At 43.9% G+C, this 18,065-nt stretch overlaps 1 protein-coding gene across 2 annotated transcripts in view; it reads left to right on the forward strand.

Moving 5' to 3' along the window:
- Nucleotides 1–18,065, forward strand: part of KIF19 (kinesin family member 19) — a 60,994-nt gene that overhangs the window by 7,238 nt on the left and 35,691 nt on the right. For both annotated transcript variants that reach the window (XM_066587892.1, XM_066587891.1), the window contains exon 3: nucleotides 7,679–7,789. In XM_066587892.1, coding sequence (XP_066443989.1) covers nucleotides 7,679–7,789 — 111 coding nt within the window. The remainder of the gene's footprint in view (nucleotides 1–7,678; nucleotides 7,790–18,065) is intronic.

The raw sequence follows: 18,065 nt of genomic DNA on the forward strand, positions 1-18,065 counted from the left end.
ATTATTGTATCTTGTCACCATTGACCTCTCAGAAAAGGAACCTGCATCATTACTGTGTCTTGTCGCCATTGACCTCTAAGAAAAGGAACCTGCATCATTATTGTGTCTTGTCGCCACTGACCTCTCAGAAAAGGAACCTGCATCATTATAGTGTCTTGTCGCCATTGACCTCTCAGAAAAGGAACCTGCATTGTTACTGTGTCTTGTCGCCATTGACCTCTCAGAAAAGGAACCTGCATCATTACTGTGTCTTGTCGCCATTGACCTCTCAGAAAAGGAACCTGCATCATTATTGTGTCTTGTCGCCATTGACCTCTCAGAAAAGGAACCTGCATCATTATAGTGTCTTGTCGCCATTGACCTCTCAGAAAAGGAACCTGCATCATTATTGTGTCTTGTCGCCATTGACCTCTCAGAAAAGGAACCTGCATCATTATTGTATCTTGTCGCCATTGACCTCTCAGAAAAGGAACCTGCATCATTACTGTGTCTTGTCGCCATTGACCTCTAAGAAAAGGAACCTGCATCATTATTGTGTCTTGTCGCCACTGACCTCTCAGAAAAGGAACCTGCATCATTATTGTGTCTTGTCGCCATTGACCTCCCAGAAAAGGAACCTGCATCATTATTGTGTCTTGTCGCCATTGACCTCTCAGAAAAGGAACCTGCATCATTACTGTGTCTTGTCGCCATTGACCTCTCAGAAAAGGAACCTGCATCATTATAGTGTCTTGTCGCCATTGACCTCTCAGAAAAGGAACCTGCATCATTATTGTGTCTTGTCGCCATTGACCTCTCAGAAAAGGAACCTGCATCATTATTGTATCTTGTCACCATTGACCTCTCAGAAAAGGAACCTGCATCATTATTGTGTCTTGTCGCCACTGACCTCTCAGAAAAGGAACCTGCATCATTATAGTGTCTTGTCGCCATTGACCTCCCAGAAAAGGAACCTGCATCATTATTGTGTCTTGTCGCCATTGACCTCTCAGAAAAGGAACCTGCATCATTACTGTGTCTTGTCGCCATTGACCTCTCAGAAAAGGAACCTGCATCATTATAGTGTCTTGTCGCCATTGACCTCTCAGAAAAGGAACCTGCATCATTATTGTGTCTTGTCGCCATTGACCTCTCAGAAAAGGAACCTGCATCATTATTGTATCTTGTCACCATTGACCTCTCAGAAAAGGAACCTGCATCATTACTGTGTCTTGTCGCCATTGACCTCTAAGAAAAGGAACCTGCATCATTATTGTGTCTTGTCGCCACTGACCTCTCAGAAAAGGAACCTGCATCATTATAGTGTCTTGTCGCCATTGACCTCTCAGAAAAGGAACCTGCATTGTTACTGTGTCTTGTCGCCATTGACCTCTCAGAAAAGGAACCTGCATCATTATTGTGTCTTGTCGCCATTGACCTCTACGAAAAGGAACCTGCATCATCACTGTGTCTTGTCGCCATTGACCTCTCAGAAAAGGAACCTGCATTGTTACTGTGTCTTGTCACCATTGACCTCTCAGAAAAGGAACCTGCATCATTATAGTGTCTTGTTGCAATCTCATTTAATGATACATTTATTCCACCAATAAAGACCTTTTAACAGGATGCAAAAAATGTGGCGTGAAACTAAAGACCACTGACAGGAGCAGGTATTCATATTCGCGGAGTTCCATACAATCACCGTGAGCAATTGAAGAGCAATTCCAGACAAGTATTTACACACAATGTTATCATCTCAATCATTAAGAATTCATTGTTTGCTCGCTAGTTAACAAGTCTTGTGTCACTATTAATCAAGGGATTCATTTTACATGTCACAATGTCAGAACGACCAGCGATTATTTTGATGTTTGCATAAACAATTAGTTGCACAATTATCTTGATCAACCAGCTCCTTCTTGATAGTTTTTCAGTCAAGGTCCTATTAGACGAGCCGATTCTCGTTGCAACGTTCGCTCTCGGGCCGCCTGATTATACAGCAGATACATCGTTGGTCGTTAAAACGAGAATCGTTCAGCCTTTCATATTCGCTGTATAAGTGACGGAGGACGACTGAACGAGCGCCGGTTAACCCGAACGATTAGAGAACGAGCCAACGATGGTTTTTATGCCGACAGAAAATGAATGACGAATGAAAAGTGAACAATTCTCATTCAGGCGTTGACTGCGTTTAGGCCCAACGATTATCTTCTGTTTAGAAGCACCTGATACATTCAGCACTTGTCTTCATGCTCGCTCCTCTGCCATGGAGTCTGACTGGTTATTTGCAGGTGTTAATGGGCTCTTTCTCCAGGAATGTGGCAGGTATTGAGTGTTGGCTGTCTAGTAGACATAAAAGGGAGCCAGACAGATCAGAAGACGGGAGGGAGGCGCAGATGGTGGTTGATAGAGCCTTTGTAAAGGCCAGCGTTGTTATAGTAACTCCCCCGGACAGAGGCATCATAGTATGAATTGGCTGAAGATGAAAGAGATGGTCAGATATAGTCTGTGCAGTTAATATAGCTACCTGGAACAGGTGTCACCTGTGCGCCCCCCCACCACCACCACCACCATCATCATCAAGTACTCATGTAGGATGAACCACGGAGGAGCACTGAGGCACAGGTCGTGTATATGACTCTTTTCATCACACCCCAGAATGCATGCAGATCCAGACCGCATACACTAATGCAGACCCCCTAAACTAAAAGGCCATTTCACACGCCAGAGATTTTGGTGTGCATCCGTGGAAAAATTTTCACGAAAAATTCTCATGTGTGTAAGGTTGGAGCCAAAAATGCTGTGAGGCTCCGGCAGCGTTTTACAGCTGTGACCTGCGTACGGCCGTGAATGGCAGCGAAATTGTATTGCGCATGATCACATACTCACGGAAGCAGTTATACGAGGTACACCTTTTTTTTTTAGTATTTCCCATTCTATTGTTTAGTGATGACGCGTATACCTGCAGCCCGTATGCTGCGTGTATACATATGACAATATAGAACAGTGGGCTCTATGTCGCGTATATACATGGCAAAATAGAACATGCTATGTTCTATTTTTCGCTCGCGGATCACACAATCCCGACACGCTAAAGTGAGTGGAAGTGCGTAAGGCAATGCAATTGATTGCCTGCGAGCTACCGCGTATCACAAGGGCGGACAGAGGCCACATAATACGCAATTCCTATGTAGTTATGTGAGTCCGGTCTTATATGCCGATATTGGTGCTGATTTTGACGAGGCTTTCACACCATCATTTAAAGAGGTAAAATCAGCTCCGAAAATGTGCCACATCGGTCGACCGCTGCGGATTTACAATAAGCTCTGGCCTACGACCTGAAGGTTGCAAGTTCAATCCCCGCACTATTCAGGTAGCCGGCTCAAGGTTGACTCAGCCTTCCATCCTTCCAAGGTCGGTAAAATGAGCACCCAGCTTGCTGGGGGTAATAAATAATAATAACCTGAAAGCGCTTTGGAATAAGTTGGTGTTGTACAAATAACAAGATTTTAACACTGCATTATGACTTACTCTGCAGACAGTGGATGAGATTCCTTGAAATCTCACCCACCTTACTCTACTGTAAAACGGATTTTCCCCCTAAATACCTAGCCCAGACAAAGCCCGATAAGCTAATACAGATCCCAAATCAGATGCCCTAAACAAAAACATCCCAGACCCCATAATCAAGACCTGACCTCCTAATTACAGACCGCAGACCAAACCCCCTAATGCCCGATTGTCGGATCCTTAAAGGGGTTTTCCCACTACCTGAAATTGCTTCACAGCCACTCTGTACTTCCTGGTTGCTGCTGACCAGAACATGTGACTGCTGCAGCCAATCAATGGCCACAGCAGTGACCTTCTATAGACAGTGATTGGCTGCAGCAGTCACATGTCCTGGTCAGCAGCAACCAGGAAGTACAGAGTGGCTGGGAAGCAATTTTAGGTAGTGGGAAAACCCTTTTAAGCACCCGACAGCCGTCTCCATGCTGATCACTCTTTTGCTTTCACGCGGGAGTGATCATTGCTAAGTGAATGGCGGCGGAGCGGACCGGAGATCCATTCACAGTAAACAGGCAGTCGGTTATAGATGAACAACTGCCTGTTCACACAGGCAGATGCAGCGGCAGACCAATGATGATTTTTATGGTCTGCAGGAAAGATTTGATCAGCAATTTATTGCTGTTAGTTCTTCACCGCATGTGTTTACACTGCACAACAGCCTAAATCTAATACAAACCCTGGACCTAACCTCCAAAATAAATATAGGCTTCAGACCAGTCTTTTCAGAATTCCACCCTTCCTCCTTCCTCGCAGTTTGCTTTCCACTTCGCTCCCAGGTTCTTTGGAAGGCAACATCTTGACTCCAGCCCCGCTGTTAAGACATTGTCTGTGCCAACTCCTGGTAGTGAAAAGGACTGCTGGCACAAGGAGAGGTGAGCACATACTCAGAATACAGCATTCGGAGTCTGGGAGGGAATGAAAGCCTAGATCTGATTTCCCAGTGCAATGATAGGGGTGTGAGTAGATCTGCAGATCAGCCCTTCCTTCTGTCACTATTGGCATGCTCTGGTGCCCTCACCTAACATATGGCAGGTATAAGACCTTTAAGGTGTAAGACTCCAGATGGGGATTACACAACCACCCATGTAGCAAGCAGATGGCTTACTGAGACATCTTACAACTACAGCTCCTTGTGACCTGCAAAGCATAATTAAGGCGATAGAATCTTGGATTCAGACATAGAAACCCTTTATATAAACTGTCTGGTGAGGTATGGAATATGCCAAGCAGGTAACAGTAGGGTGATGATGCCAGGTATGGCTGGCCATAGATGGTAGCAGAATGTGGGTCTTTTGCGTTTTTATAGGGTTGGCGTTGGATGTGGACCCTTTGTGATGTTCTAGTGTTGAATTTGAACCCATAGTTCCTTTGTAAGGTTAAGACTGGATGTGGACTCTTTGTATCTCCATAGGCTTGGAGTTAGTTGTGAATCCCTTTATCCCTACGGAGTTGGTGTTGGACGTGGAACTTTTGTGTCTTTTTTTAAGGGATAACATTGGATGTGGACAATTTGTTTCTAGATGATTTGAGTTGGATGTAGAACCTTTCTTTCTCGATGGAGTTTCACATTGGATTTACACCCGTTGTATCTCTTTAGGTTGAGGATAGATGTGGACCTGTTGTGTCTCTATCGCAGCGGTGTCAAACTCATTTTCACAGAGCTAATAAGTCAGTGTCTACATGTAATAAGTCTGTACCTGGCATTAATGGTCCACACCATCCATATCCAACCGCCTCCTCCACAGTGTGGACATGACGCAGCTACTTTGTTCCTTAGACCATAATCAATCCAGAACCTTCAGTCCTTAGAATCCTTTTTATTCCATCATCTACACCCTGGGTCATCAGGACCTTGTAGTCCTTCTGCATCACTCCTGGTCATCAGGGCCTTTATGGTGATGCTTGGGCTGCTCCCTAGCTTGAGAACAGTGCTGCTCAGGCCCCAGCTATCAGTGGCCACCACTTTAAGTCTCTGCTGGGGTCCACACAATGTCATAGTTCCTCTTTCATCTGTATCCTCTCTACCCAGACTCTGGTGATCTCCGTAACAGCTCCTGCTGCTGCCACACACACAACACTAAAACCCATGGGCCAAACTGGCTGCTGACACGTCACCTGGGTGCCGGGCTTAGCCCTCATACACAGCTGCAGCACACAAAGGAGGTCCAGGACCTTCAGTGATGCCATGTGACCAGGCATGGCATTACTAGTAATTATAAGACCTTAGGAAGGGCAACACATAGCCTCTATACTCCTCCCTTTGCTGTGTATTGTCCAGCAGCACACACTGCTACTATCTCTGCAACCTCTGATATCATTGAGTGGGCAGAACCCCTCCCAGCAACTTCACACTGGGCATCACTTACAGGCACCCACAGTGTCTCTGTTAATCCCTTCCCTGCAATGGTAGTTGGCTAGCGGAGTGGGGCCTTTACTCAGGGCTGGCAAGCATTGCATTAACCCTGCACTCGGCATGTCTTGGCCCTCTCTGCTCCCGGGTGGGTTCCGGACCAGAGAGGGCAGGGTACACCTTGTGGCACGCGGGGCCGCTACAGACTGTGTAAGGGGTTGCGGAGCACCGCTCACTCCCCCTTTAAAATGCACAGAATTAAGAAGACGGTGCCTAGTACTAATAAATCAGGCCTCATAGATAATAAGTCAACACTCTAAGATAGTAAATTACATTACAGACCTTGTTTTTGACCCTCATATGTACCTACCTGTAGTGTACCTATCCTTTGGGCCTTACTTTTTACATTACTTTCATAGGCAGAAAATCAGTCCTTATAAAGAAAACCTCCCAAAAATTCCTCTGTTTCTCGTCCGTTAATAGCTGGGGTAATGTTAAATAGTTCCCTTTGTTCTAAGTATTGCTGAGGTAACCCCAGCTGGTCATGGAGTGAAGGTGGCCATTGTCTGACTACCTACGCTCAGATGTACCAGAGCTTAGTCTGGCACAGAACTGTGTCTATTCGAACTGGCATCATTTCTGGAATAATCCCTTATCTGACTTAGAAGAATTTAGAGGCAATGTAGCCTAATGCCATCTGCTTACAAAATCCCCACTCATCCACTAATGTGAGGCTTTTCTTTAAATAATGGAAGGTTTTGACTCAAGGAACACTTGGTGCATTATATCCGCCTCTTGGGAGCAACATTCGTGTAGAATATTGTGCGTTAAGGGGGCAAAGAGATAAAATATCTGCCAGGGTCCACCTCAACTCGTAAAGAATCCTTAAAGATGGAAAATAGGAGAAAGTTTTATGATGGCTGAGGAGCAAGAAATTGTACAGCAGAATGGGCCAAGAAAGTGAAGAAAAGACATGGGGGTAGTGTGAAGACTACGACAGCCATAACCTTAACAATTGGGGCATATTGCAATAGAGGATTTCTAATTTGTAAGTATTGTTACGGAGGGCAGAAGGTCTATCAAATCAATCTAGTAAGTCCATGAGATTAGGAAGGGATGTAGGGATCTTATTCTTAAAGGTGATTACAATGTCATCTGCAAACAGGTGAGCTTCAAACTCCCTCCCTCCAATGGAAACACTCATAATATTGGAGATGGTTCTAATTGAGGCGGCTAAGGGCGTAATAGCAAATGCAAAAAGGGCAGGTGAAAGCGGGCACCCTTGACAGCTACTATGAGGTATGTTGAGCGTGGCTTGCTTAACAGTAGGGAGTTCTAAGGAAGCCTTAGGGGTATAGTATAAGAAATGGAAGGCTTTTGGAAGAAACCATGGATATTGACATTATCTCAACAACTATATAGAGATATTGCTATAATAAATCATTTGAGGACCTTGTCTGAAGCTTGGTGACCAGATACTAGGGAATGAAGAAACAAGTTTAGCTTGATAGCTAATATTGAGGTGAAAAACTTTATGGGGTTTTGGCATGACTGTAGTTATTGCTGAGAGTACACCGGGAAGTAGGAGTTGGAGTTGACCTTGCAGGGCAGAATTACAAAAAGCTTGTAGGTGCGATAGAAGCAAAGGGTTGGTGGAAGAGGGTGGTGGAAGGTATGACAATGTGGTTGATATGTATAATTGTGTTAAAACTTGCATTTATAATAACAATTCAGAGGTTTTGCAGTGATCCAATTGTTGAATGTTAGCCTATATCCTTGCAGATGGTGGTTCTTATGGATCCTATGGAAGACCCAGATGACATTTTGAGAGCCAACCGTTCCCGTGAGAAGTCCTACATGTTTGATGTGGCTTTTGACTATTCTGCAACCCAGGTATGATGCTTTGATTTTCATAATGAAAGTCCAGGAGATAGTTGCATATATATCAAAGAACGAAATCTTATATTTGCTTCTAGGTGTCACCAGTATGATGACAAACAAGTGATGGGGGACCACTGATCATCTAATAGATGGCTTCCAAATGAGGACCAGCCAAATGGCTGGCTTGTTGTATGGAGTACTTTGGGTCAACCTTCAGTTTTGTTGTTCTTAAGTGACTACATCTGAATACTTATAGCCCTGCCAGAACATTATAGGCAATGATGAACATTTAAGATAGAGAATAGCAGATAACAAAATGGTGCCGATTTTCCATCCAGGACAGAAGGGCCTCATGTTTGTTTTCCCCATTTTCAAGACCCTTTGGCCAATTCCCCACCACTTTGTTGCTAACAATGTAGTCCCTTTGGAGAGTGATGTCCTGCATATTCTCTCACAAACGAATAGCAGAGGGATGGGACCTACTATTGCAGAGCTGGGCCCCCTCTCTCCAAGGGCCCAATAGTAGCTGCACGCTCTATCTCTATGGTACATTCGTCCTTTCACCTAAACATGTTGGTGGTAGTGATGTTGGATCTCTCAGATGTTCTTCAGCATCCATTTCCATAATAGTAGGTGACAATGTCTTCTGTTGACCTATAGAAGAATGGCTGTGAAGACATCAAACTCTCCTCTTCTACATACCGGCTGTAAACTATAGAGAGCATTGTGCTCAGGTGGCATGCATAGAGAGCGTGCACAATAGATGTGTTCTTCAGGAATGATTCCTCAGATGCTGTGTCCCTGGTGTTTCCGTGTCTGCTAATTATTTGTTAACTACTTCATTGCTTGTATGGAACTAGTATGTCACCAGGCTTCACCCAAGCAAACCAGAAAGCTCTGGAATGAAGGTGGCCTACACATTAGAAAGAAGTCTGATGGAAATCAAATGATGGTTTGATATGATATACAATGATGGTTGTTCATCTGGTAAGCAATTATTCTGCCAACATGGCCATACACATTTTAGCTCATATTGGCCATTAGTCATTCAAACGGGCCATATATGTTCAATGACTCCGGACGAAGGACCAACGATCTCTCACTGGAAGAAAGATCTTTCATATGAAATTACATTATCGTCTGTGTATTGAACGAAAATTTCAAACCTGGCTGTCTAAAATGTTCATTCATTGTTGAGTTCCAGCCAACAAATGTTCATAATGGTTGAAATTGTCCATTTTTGTCAACTTCATTCTAATGTGTATAGGCAACTTTAACCCCTTAGTGACAAGCCTATTTTTTGGTTTAAGGACCAAGCGATTTTCATTGTCACATTGCAAAAACCATAAATTAGGACAAGTTGTAATTTTTATGACAGCAATATTGTGTTGTTTAACTTTCATAATTTTTTTTTCTTTTTCGGTGGGGGTGGGGGTTGGGAGGAAAACTCCCTCAGAAATTCCACCATTGTGTTTAGGTTTTGTTCTTACAGCATTCGCTATTCGGTAAAAATAACATGATAACTTTCTTATCCTGATTAGCATGATTACTGTGATACAAAGTTTATACATATTTTTTTATTTTTTACTACTTTTTACACAATAAAGACACATTTTAAAGGAAGTCGAATCTGCATTGGTGCATTCTATGATCGTTAAGACTTTACTGAATTTTTTTTTTACACATTTTATTTAGTCTCTCAATAGTCTGCCAATAGTTCGATTGCTAGGATATTCCATTGTATTAGGCTGCCAGCAGACGGCCGGATCGGATCATGCTGCGAAAATTCTCGCAGCAGGATGCGGTCCCTTGCCCCTGCAGAGGCCTGTGGCTTACCTGCTCCAGGCGTCTCCTCTCTGCGCTGTGTGTCCAGCCGGCTCATGCGCAGAGAGGAGCCAGCTTGTCACCACTGACATTTCTGTGCGGGCTTCTGCGAGAGTTTTCACATGGACAAATCACGGCCGTCTGCCTAGGATTGCGTTATCTAATGCAATCATATGCAGGCGGGCACGGACAGAAATTCTGCGGGAAATCCTGCTGCAGAATTTCCACCCTTGTGCAGGGGGCCTTACTTATGAACTGCATTCTATTAAAGGGGTTGTCCCGCGGCAGCAAGTGGGTCTATACACTTCTGTATGGCCATAATAATGCACTTTGTAATATACATTGTGCATTAAATATGAGCCATACAGAAGTTATAAAAAGTTTTTTACTTACCTGCTCCGTTGCTGGCGTCCTCGTCTCCATGGTGCCGACTAATTTTCGCCCTCCGATGGCCAAATTAGCCGCGCTTGCGCAGTCCGGGTCTTCTGCAATCTTCTATGGAGCCGCTCGTGCAGAATGCCGGCTCCGTGTAGCTCCGCCCCGTCACGTGCCGATTCCAGCCAATCAGGAGGCTGGAATTGGCAATGGACCGCACAGAAGAGCTGCGGTCCACGAAGACAGAGGATCCCGGCGGCCATCTTCAGCGGTAAGTATTGAAGTCACCGGAGCGCGGGGATTAAGGTAAGCGCTCCGGTAAGCTTCCTTTACCTCCCTGCATCGGGGTTGTCTCGCGCCGACCGGGGGGGGGGTTGAAAAAAAAAAAAACCCGTTTCGGCGCGGGACAACCCCTTTAAGCCTATGACAGCAGCCTGTTGGGTCCTGCCGGAAGCGGGGTCTAGTAGGCTGAGTTACAAGGCAGACATGGAGGCATTTGTCAGGCTTTCGGCTGCTATAGGAACCCTTTGGTAACTTGCAATCACACTGCAGGATGCTGATGAATGACAGAGCCCCCTCTCCCTGCCACCTGCATACATGTTGCAATTGCTATTGATTGTGGCATGTAAGGGGTTAAACTACCAGGATCTGAAGTTTCTCTGCATCTGGAGGTTAGAACAGGAGCCTGGCTGTCGGTAGTCAGCCAAGTCATTGCCTTAAAAGGTGTATGCAAATTAAAAGCTCATTCGTGAGGTCAGTAAAAAGGTGTATTGGCCGTCACTAAGGGGTTAAACTGGCCACATGAACATTGATAATATAGCTGAAAAGACTCTCATGTCCCCTCATGACAACTACTTCTTTTTATAATGACGCCGCCCATCAATCCATGCTTGTAGAAACCACGAGGAGCAACTGATAATGCTAGTGGAAGTTCCAACTGGCCAAACATTTCATTGCTCTGATTTTCTTAGAAGCTACATAGTTGACTCATCATGTCCAATGGCCAAACATAAAGCTTCCAAAGAAAGCCAAGTTGAGCTGGCAGTAGCCCAAAGGGCTTGTCACTTTTTTACCACAGTGGTTGGACTGTGACCAAATGGACATTGATGTCTATGTGATTTGCCATTAATATCATTAGGTCTATTTCAATATCTGGTGCCCATGTATAGTGAAAGCTCTCAAAAGGACCACTTCTATGAGAAGACCACCCCGATGTCTTTTCAATTCTCTTATCCTATATATATTGATTCTCTTCTTTCTTCTGTGCCATTTTTCACTGCAATTTTAGTTGGTCACTGGGTAGTAATTAATGTCTTCTGTATGGGTCTTCGGGTTTCTCCTCAGCATTGATACTATTGCAGCGTCCGAAGAGCAGGCCCATAGTCGAGGAGATGACGGGGTAGATAAGGGCCTTGCCGCGGTGGCGCTACCATCTCCCCCCCCCCCCCCTGGGCGTAGCTCGGCACCTGCCTAAGTTACTGCTGGGGAAGGTCACAGGGAAAGTGTAACCGCAGGTTACCTGAAATCTTCTTGTCACTCGTGACGCCACCGTTCTGTCCTTTTGTGATGAATCTCTGAAAAGCAAATAGCTTAGTCCACACCCAGGGATACTTTGTGGACAAACCGGGAATGGTCAGTAATGTCTGTTTATTGCAACTTTAGTAAAGTTTCAACGCACAGCAATTGTCAGGCCCTAAGTACACGTCTAGAAGGTGATGTGACAGGGAGGACTTTTGGGAGTTATCCAGACAATCCACTGTCCCAGTTATCTGTGTGATCTCGCTCCCGGTGACTCTCTTTCTCTCTCCAACTCTCTACCAGTCAACACTCACGTTTCTTGTGCCTTTCTCTGTCAAGCAGCGGTCCTTCTTTCTCTCTCTGTGTTTGGTGGTAGCACTGGCACATCCTGGGTAGAGTAGGCCAAGGCTAAGCAGAAGGATATCGCTCAGCTTCTTTCATCCTCCACATACAGGCCTATCAATGCATGTGGGTTCACTTGCTTGCAGTCTGACTCCAACTACAGACTTCTCCTAACTTTGCATCTCTCTCATTCTTTGCAAGAACTCCCCTTGAACTGCACCTTGCAAATACATACCGTATTTTTCGCTTTATAAGACGCACTTTTTCCCCCTTCAAAGTGGGGGTGGGGGGGGGGGGGAGTTGCTGCGTCTTATAAAGCGAAGGTGCCCAAAAATTCGTTCCGATCGCCATTTTTAGCGCGATCGCGATTTTAACGCACAAATGCAATTTAGTTCGCGCGATTGCGTGTTAAACTCGCGATCGCACGAACAAATGTGCGACCAGTCTCCTCCCCACTGCCGCCCATGCATACCTGTGATTGGTTGTGAGCGCCGGCGGGTACTACTTCTGATCCCCGCCTCCACCAAACGGCTTCCTTCCTTCCTCCTGCTTCCTAGACGCGCCGCTGTGATATGGAACGCCGGTTTTTCGGACCTCTGCTGCTCCCTCTGCTCCGTCACCTGGCACTATCCCTGCGCTGTCCCTGGGTGAGTTCAAATGTTTTTCCCCCTATTTTCCCGCTCTAAAACGGGGGTGCGTCCTATATACCGCCTTTAGACCTTATGTCCACGGGCGGGTTGGATTACGCATGCGGGACCCCACAGCAGAATCCCACCCTGCCCACGGCCTAGGACACATGTTTACCTGTGTGGGTCTCCTGCATCACGTTTGAATCTTCTTTCTTTTTCACAGCAAATGTGTGCGGAAGCGCCGGCCGTCACGCCACGGGCATGCGTAGTGCTTTTTTTTTTTGAACTCCTGCTTTCCAGTGGTAGCCGCAGCCCATCCCCTAAATTGTGGACGGCCCGCGGATCGGACGGCTTCCATTGACTTCAAAGGAAGCTGTCCATGTGGTATCCACAGCAAAATGGAAATGCCAATCCTTCTGACCACATTGGTTTCTAAGGACCTCATGATATCATTAATAACGATCATTACCTTGAATCCTTTTTATCAAATCCTCATCTTCCCCCTGTCCACAGTTGACTGGAGGTTGCTCCACTAGAACACACTCGAACCACAGTGAAAATATTCATAAAAATGTGAATTACCCTGCGCCAAGCGGGATATAAATTGATCATTGTTGTCAAATGTATACTTACTTACTGGAGGGTATATTTGGGATAAGTTGCGGTTTACTAAGCTTCAAGAACATGGTCTCGCTAAAAAAATGACATTACCGTATTTTAGTCAGTATTCGCCCCAAGACTCTGAATGCTCCTAGTGTTCAAAGCCTTTTGATCAGTAATGTAGGTGAACCTGAACTTCCATTGACTGAGCACCTTTGAACCTACACTGAGGCTTTCTTTTTCATCCATTGTTTTCTTCCTTTGCTCAGGGATTAGATTAACTTCAGCAGTTTTTAGCAATAGATTTTTCGAAAGGCTTTGCACGGAAGTCCAAAGACTTGAAGACATCTAACCATCTATCCATGTTGATTAGACACCTGTCTATTAATGACCACCCAAACAACTGAAGCTCTGGTCATGTTGTCATAACTTGCATCCATCAGTAATATTGATTCAGTCTTCATATTGATGGCTTCTAGTTTAGGTTGATAATAGATGCACATTACTACATCTTCAATGTTAGGGTGGTCATTAACAGCAGATGAGACCATCAACACTGATGGTTATTCAGATGTCTGCACATTCCCGGCCCCTCCGGCAGAGAAACCACTTCTCGATGGTTTGGTTTGCGTAGTGTATAACTGGTTTTAGTCTATGTTGGAGAGCCCAGTTTGACTTTATCCATAATTCTAGAAGAAGAAAGAGTGAAGTAAACAGCCAGCAGGAGGTACATGCCTGAGGGACCCGCCTAAGAATGACCATATAATTGACTTATTTTTTACTACATCTCAATGGTTCGATCAGCTCAACCTCTTCCATTATGTAATTTGACCATGGTAGCATGACTAACCTAAGACCTGAAATTCAGGATGGTCTTCTTCTGCCCAATGTTTCACCTGTAATACAACCTGTGTTTCAACTGTAAAATCCGTGCGGTTAATAATCACATTACAAAATTGTCACATTACGCTTGCAGTTGTGCCATGCCATAATTGGCTACGCAGCATACTGCTGATAACTGGAAACTCAGCCTTAGAAGCCATACTCAGTCCAGGTTCACACGCAGCAGGTATACAATGACATTGCGTACTTGCTGCGGGCCGCCCATCGCCATGTACTGTCTTGGCGTGTATGATAGAACATGCTGTGATTTTTCTTGCGCACGTATTTCATGCAGTTCATGTGAGTGGCAATATTGAAAGCATATTCCGCACACAAGACCCACGCGTGGAATACTGTGAACCAACACGGTCATTTGAGCCAGGCTCAAAACTTTTGGGGGGTCAATCAAAGCAACCATCGTTACCACATACCAACAATATTAAATTGTTTCATGGTCTGTTAACTGCGACCTTAAGAATAAAAATGCAGATCCAAAAAATACCACTCAAGATCCTGATGTCCACTTATAGACTTCATGAGTATTGAAGGGAATTAGAGAGTGAATAGTCAGATCCACAATGAGATCAAGATACGGAAGTCAGAGATTGATGGGACTCCGAGATACCGGATCACCACCACATCTTGTTAACGTGCCTGTACACCTCATTCAAGGCACATTTACCCCTTCGAAGACTATGGTAGTATTTTCAACTAGTATTTTCAGAGTATTGGTGGCTCTTGTTATGCATTAGATGGCAACTACTGTCAATTTTGGGGCCACAACTATCTAATGCTTTTTGCCAGTTTTAATGAATATTTTGGATGATTCATGCAATGTATCCTTGACAAATTGACAAATTGTAGGAAATATTGTAATGTTGATGGACCCCAAATGGGCATTCTCCAAACCACAATATCATTAATCCATTGTGAATTTATGGTGAATTTTGCCCAAATCACCTGTGCTACTCTGTATTAGGAGATTCTCGTGAATTACTGGATATGTAAAGTATCTCCATAGAGGCACTCTACTGGCAATATCTTGGTGACAATTTCAAGACTGCATTTGTTTTTCTATGGGCGCATTCATGTGTGGAGGTAACCTCTTGATTTTCATGTTTGCCTCCTGTCCAAAGTCACACATTACCTTAGCACCCCCCAGGTTGCTCATTGTCCTACTCTTTCTTCATTGTCCCTTTTGTACTTGCTCGTCCTGCTTTCCTCCATTCCTGTTTATTCTTATTATTAGTCTTAACTTTCCCGTTTCATAACACTTTTTTACTTTTTGTAGCTTCTGCCTTCTTGAAACGTCTTTGCTCTTGATAGAATCTTCTGAGCTAAGAATGAGGACAGAGGAAACACAAGACTGTTTGGAGATACTGTTACCTCCTTGATGGGATCATGTTGCCTCTTTGTGCTTTGGGTTGTGTTACCTCTTCATCTGTGTCTTGATGTATGTGTGACTCTTTAGATTATCATTGGGTATTACTGGCCAACTGAATATGTAAACAAATCTGTTACTCCTAAGATTACTGTGGTGACGTTCTTGCTTTCATCGCTTGCTTCAGCCAAGCAACACTCTGATACATGGAGACTCATGTTTATAGATCAAGCAAGAAAAATGTTATCATTGTGGTAGCATTTATTAACTTTCAGTGCTTGGATTTCGCCAACTTTCATGGCATGTTTATCTTGCCACATAGGGATTATAGTATGGACTAAAAAGGGGCAATTGCCCATGGGCCTTCACTATTTAGGGGCTCCACAATCATGTTCTCACCACATTTGGTCATTCTAAAATTCTTCCTTGTTAACAACTCATTTTATGGTGGTGACTACAGTATTATTTTGACATGTGTGGATCTGTATTTGCGCTATACAGCATTCACTGGATGGCACTGACTATATAGGCACTGTATGGGCATGAAATGGTAGAGGGTCCTTACACATATAGCCAAGGGCCTTTGCAAATCTTAAACTGAACCCCCAAGTTCTCTAACCAAACGTTGTTCCACTGCTGTACTCTGAAGTCTTTAGATCTAGTCTGTGAAAAAAAACAACAAGTATTAGATTTCCCTGCAATGCCCCCACAGGAGAAAAGCGGTATTACACAGTTCTTCTTACAATCATGTTGCTGTCGTATAGTGTACTGCATCCTCCAGAGATGGACAGTCTTGTAGCCATCCAGCTAACTGATGAGACCCTTGATAGAATTAGCCTAGAATTCCACAGAGAAACATAGAAGACTGATGGCATAAAGAGGGCACGGGCTCCATTCAGTCTGCTTTTATATTTTTACCTTTGTTGTCTTGGGATAGCTTTACAGTACTGTGCCAAAGATTTAGGCAGGTGTAGAAAAAATGCTGCAAAGCAAGAATACTTTTAAAATTAGATGTGTTAATAGTTTATTTTTGTCAATTAACAGAATGCAAAGTGAATGAACAAAAGAAAAATCTAAATCAAATCAACATTTGGTGTGACCGCACTTATCCTTCAAGACAGCATCAGTTCTTCTAGGGACACTTGTAACTGTTTTTGAAAGAACTCGGCAGGGAGGTTGTTCCAAACCTCTTGTAGACCTAACTACAGATCTCCTATGGATGTCGGCTCGCTCCAATCCTTCCGTCTCTTCACCCGAGACAGACTGGATGATGTGAGATCAGGGCTGTATGGGGCCAAATCAGCACTTCCAGGACTTCTCGTTCTTCTTTATGATGAAGATAGTCCTTCGTGACATTGGCTGGATGTTTGGGGTTGTTATCCTGCTGCAGATTAAATTTGGAGGCCGTCTGACACCTCCCTGATGGTATTACATGATGGATAAGTATTTGTCTGTATTTTTCAGCATTGAGGACACAATTAGTCCTGATACTGAAATGCAGCCCAGACTTCCAAGGACCTCCACCAAGCTTCACTGCTGCCTGCAGACCTTTATTATTGCACCACTCTAGTCCTTCAGAGAACAAACTGCCTTTTTACAGCCAAATAATTCAAATTTTGACTCCAGAGCACCTGCTGCCATGTTCCTGAACCCAAAATCCAATGTTTTTGTGTATAGTCGAATCGCTTGGTCGTGTTTCTATGTCAAAGGTATGGCTTTTTGGCCACAATTCTTCTATGGCCAGACTTCTCCGAACAGTAGATAGTTGTACCTGGGTCCCACTGGTTTCTGCAAGTTCTGAGTAGATAGGACTGCTTCCAATTTTAAAAGGAAGTAAGCATAACGTTTTTCATTTGTTGCACTAAGTTTCCATGGCTGACCACTGAGTCTACGGTCCTCAATTTTGCCTGTTTCTTTGTTCTTCTTAAACCGCACATCTTGAAACCCCAGTCTGCTTTGAAATCTTCGCCTGGACGAAATCTTGCTGATGCAGTATAACTAACTTCTGTGTTGTTGCTGTGCTCAGTTTTGCTATGGTATATGTCTGTAAAATAAAACTGTCCTCCACAACCTCACCTTTTGTAGCAGAATTTGACTGTTCCTTACCCAGTTTTAAGCCTCCTACACAGCTGTTTCTGTTTCAGTTAATGACTGTATTTCAACTTAAATTTTGATCATTATCACCTGTTTGGTATAGTTGGTTAATCATACACCTGACTAGAGTCTTACAAAATCTCTAATTTTGTACACGTGTCCATAGAAGAACTGATACTGTTTAGAAGGCAAAGGGTGGTCGCACGAAATATTGATTTGATTTAGATTTCTCTTTTGCTCATTCACTTTTGTTAGTTGATAACTAAACTGTTAACCCTTGTATTTCTTAAAGCATTCTTACCTTGCAGCCTTTTCCCCCCACTTGTCTCAAACTTTTACACAGTACTATATATTTATTGTAGGCATGTTTAAATAAATTTGAAAATAGGTTTTCAAAACCCGACAACCCCTTTAATATCTCCATCCAAATCATCATTCTAATAATCCTATACATTTGGGATTTTCATATAGAATTGTGGGTGACTCCCCCCACCCCCTCCACCTTTCAGATAGATCAAAGGCCATTTGATCCTTATTGCCCTTTGATGTTGTCCTGTACTTTCAATAGGAAGCATTTTGGACAAGTTAGTCCTCTAGCAGCAAACTTTTGCATGGATGCAATTATGTAAAACTTCATTTGGAA

The sequence above is a fragment of the Eleutherodactylus coqui genome, chromosome 13 (assembly GCF_035609145.1).
Source record: "Eleutherodactylus coqui strain aEleCoq1 chromosome 13, aEleCoq1.hap1, whole genome shotgun sequence".
Lineage (NCBI taxonomy): Eukaryota > Metazoa > Chordata > Amphibia > Anura > Eleutherodactylidae > Eleutherodactylus > Eleutherodactylus coqui.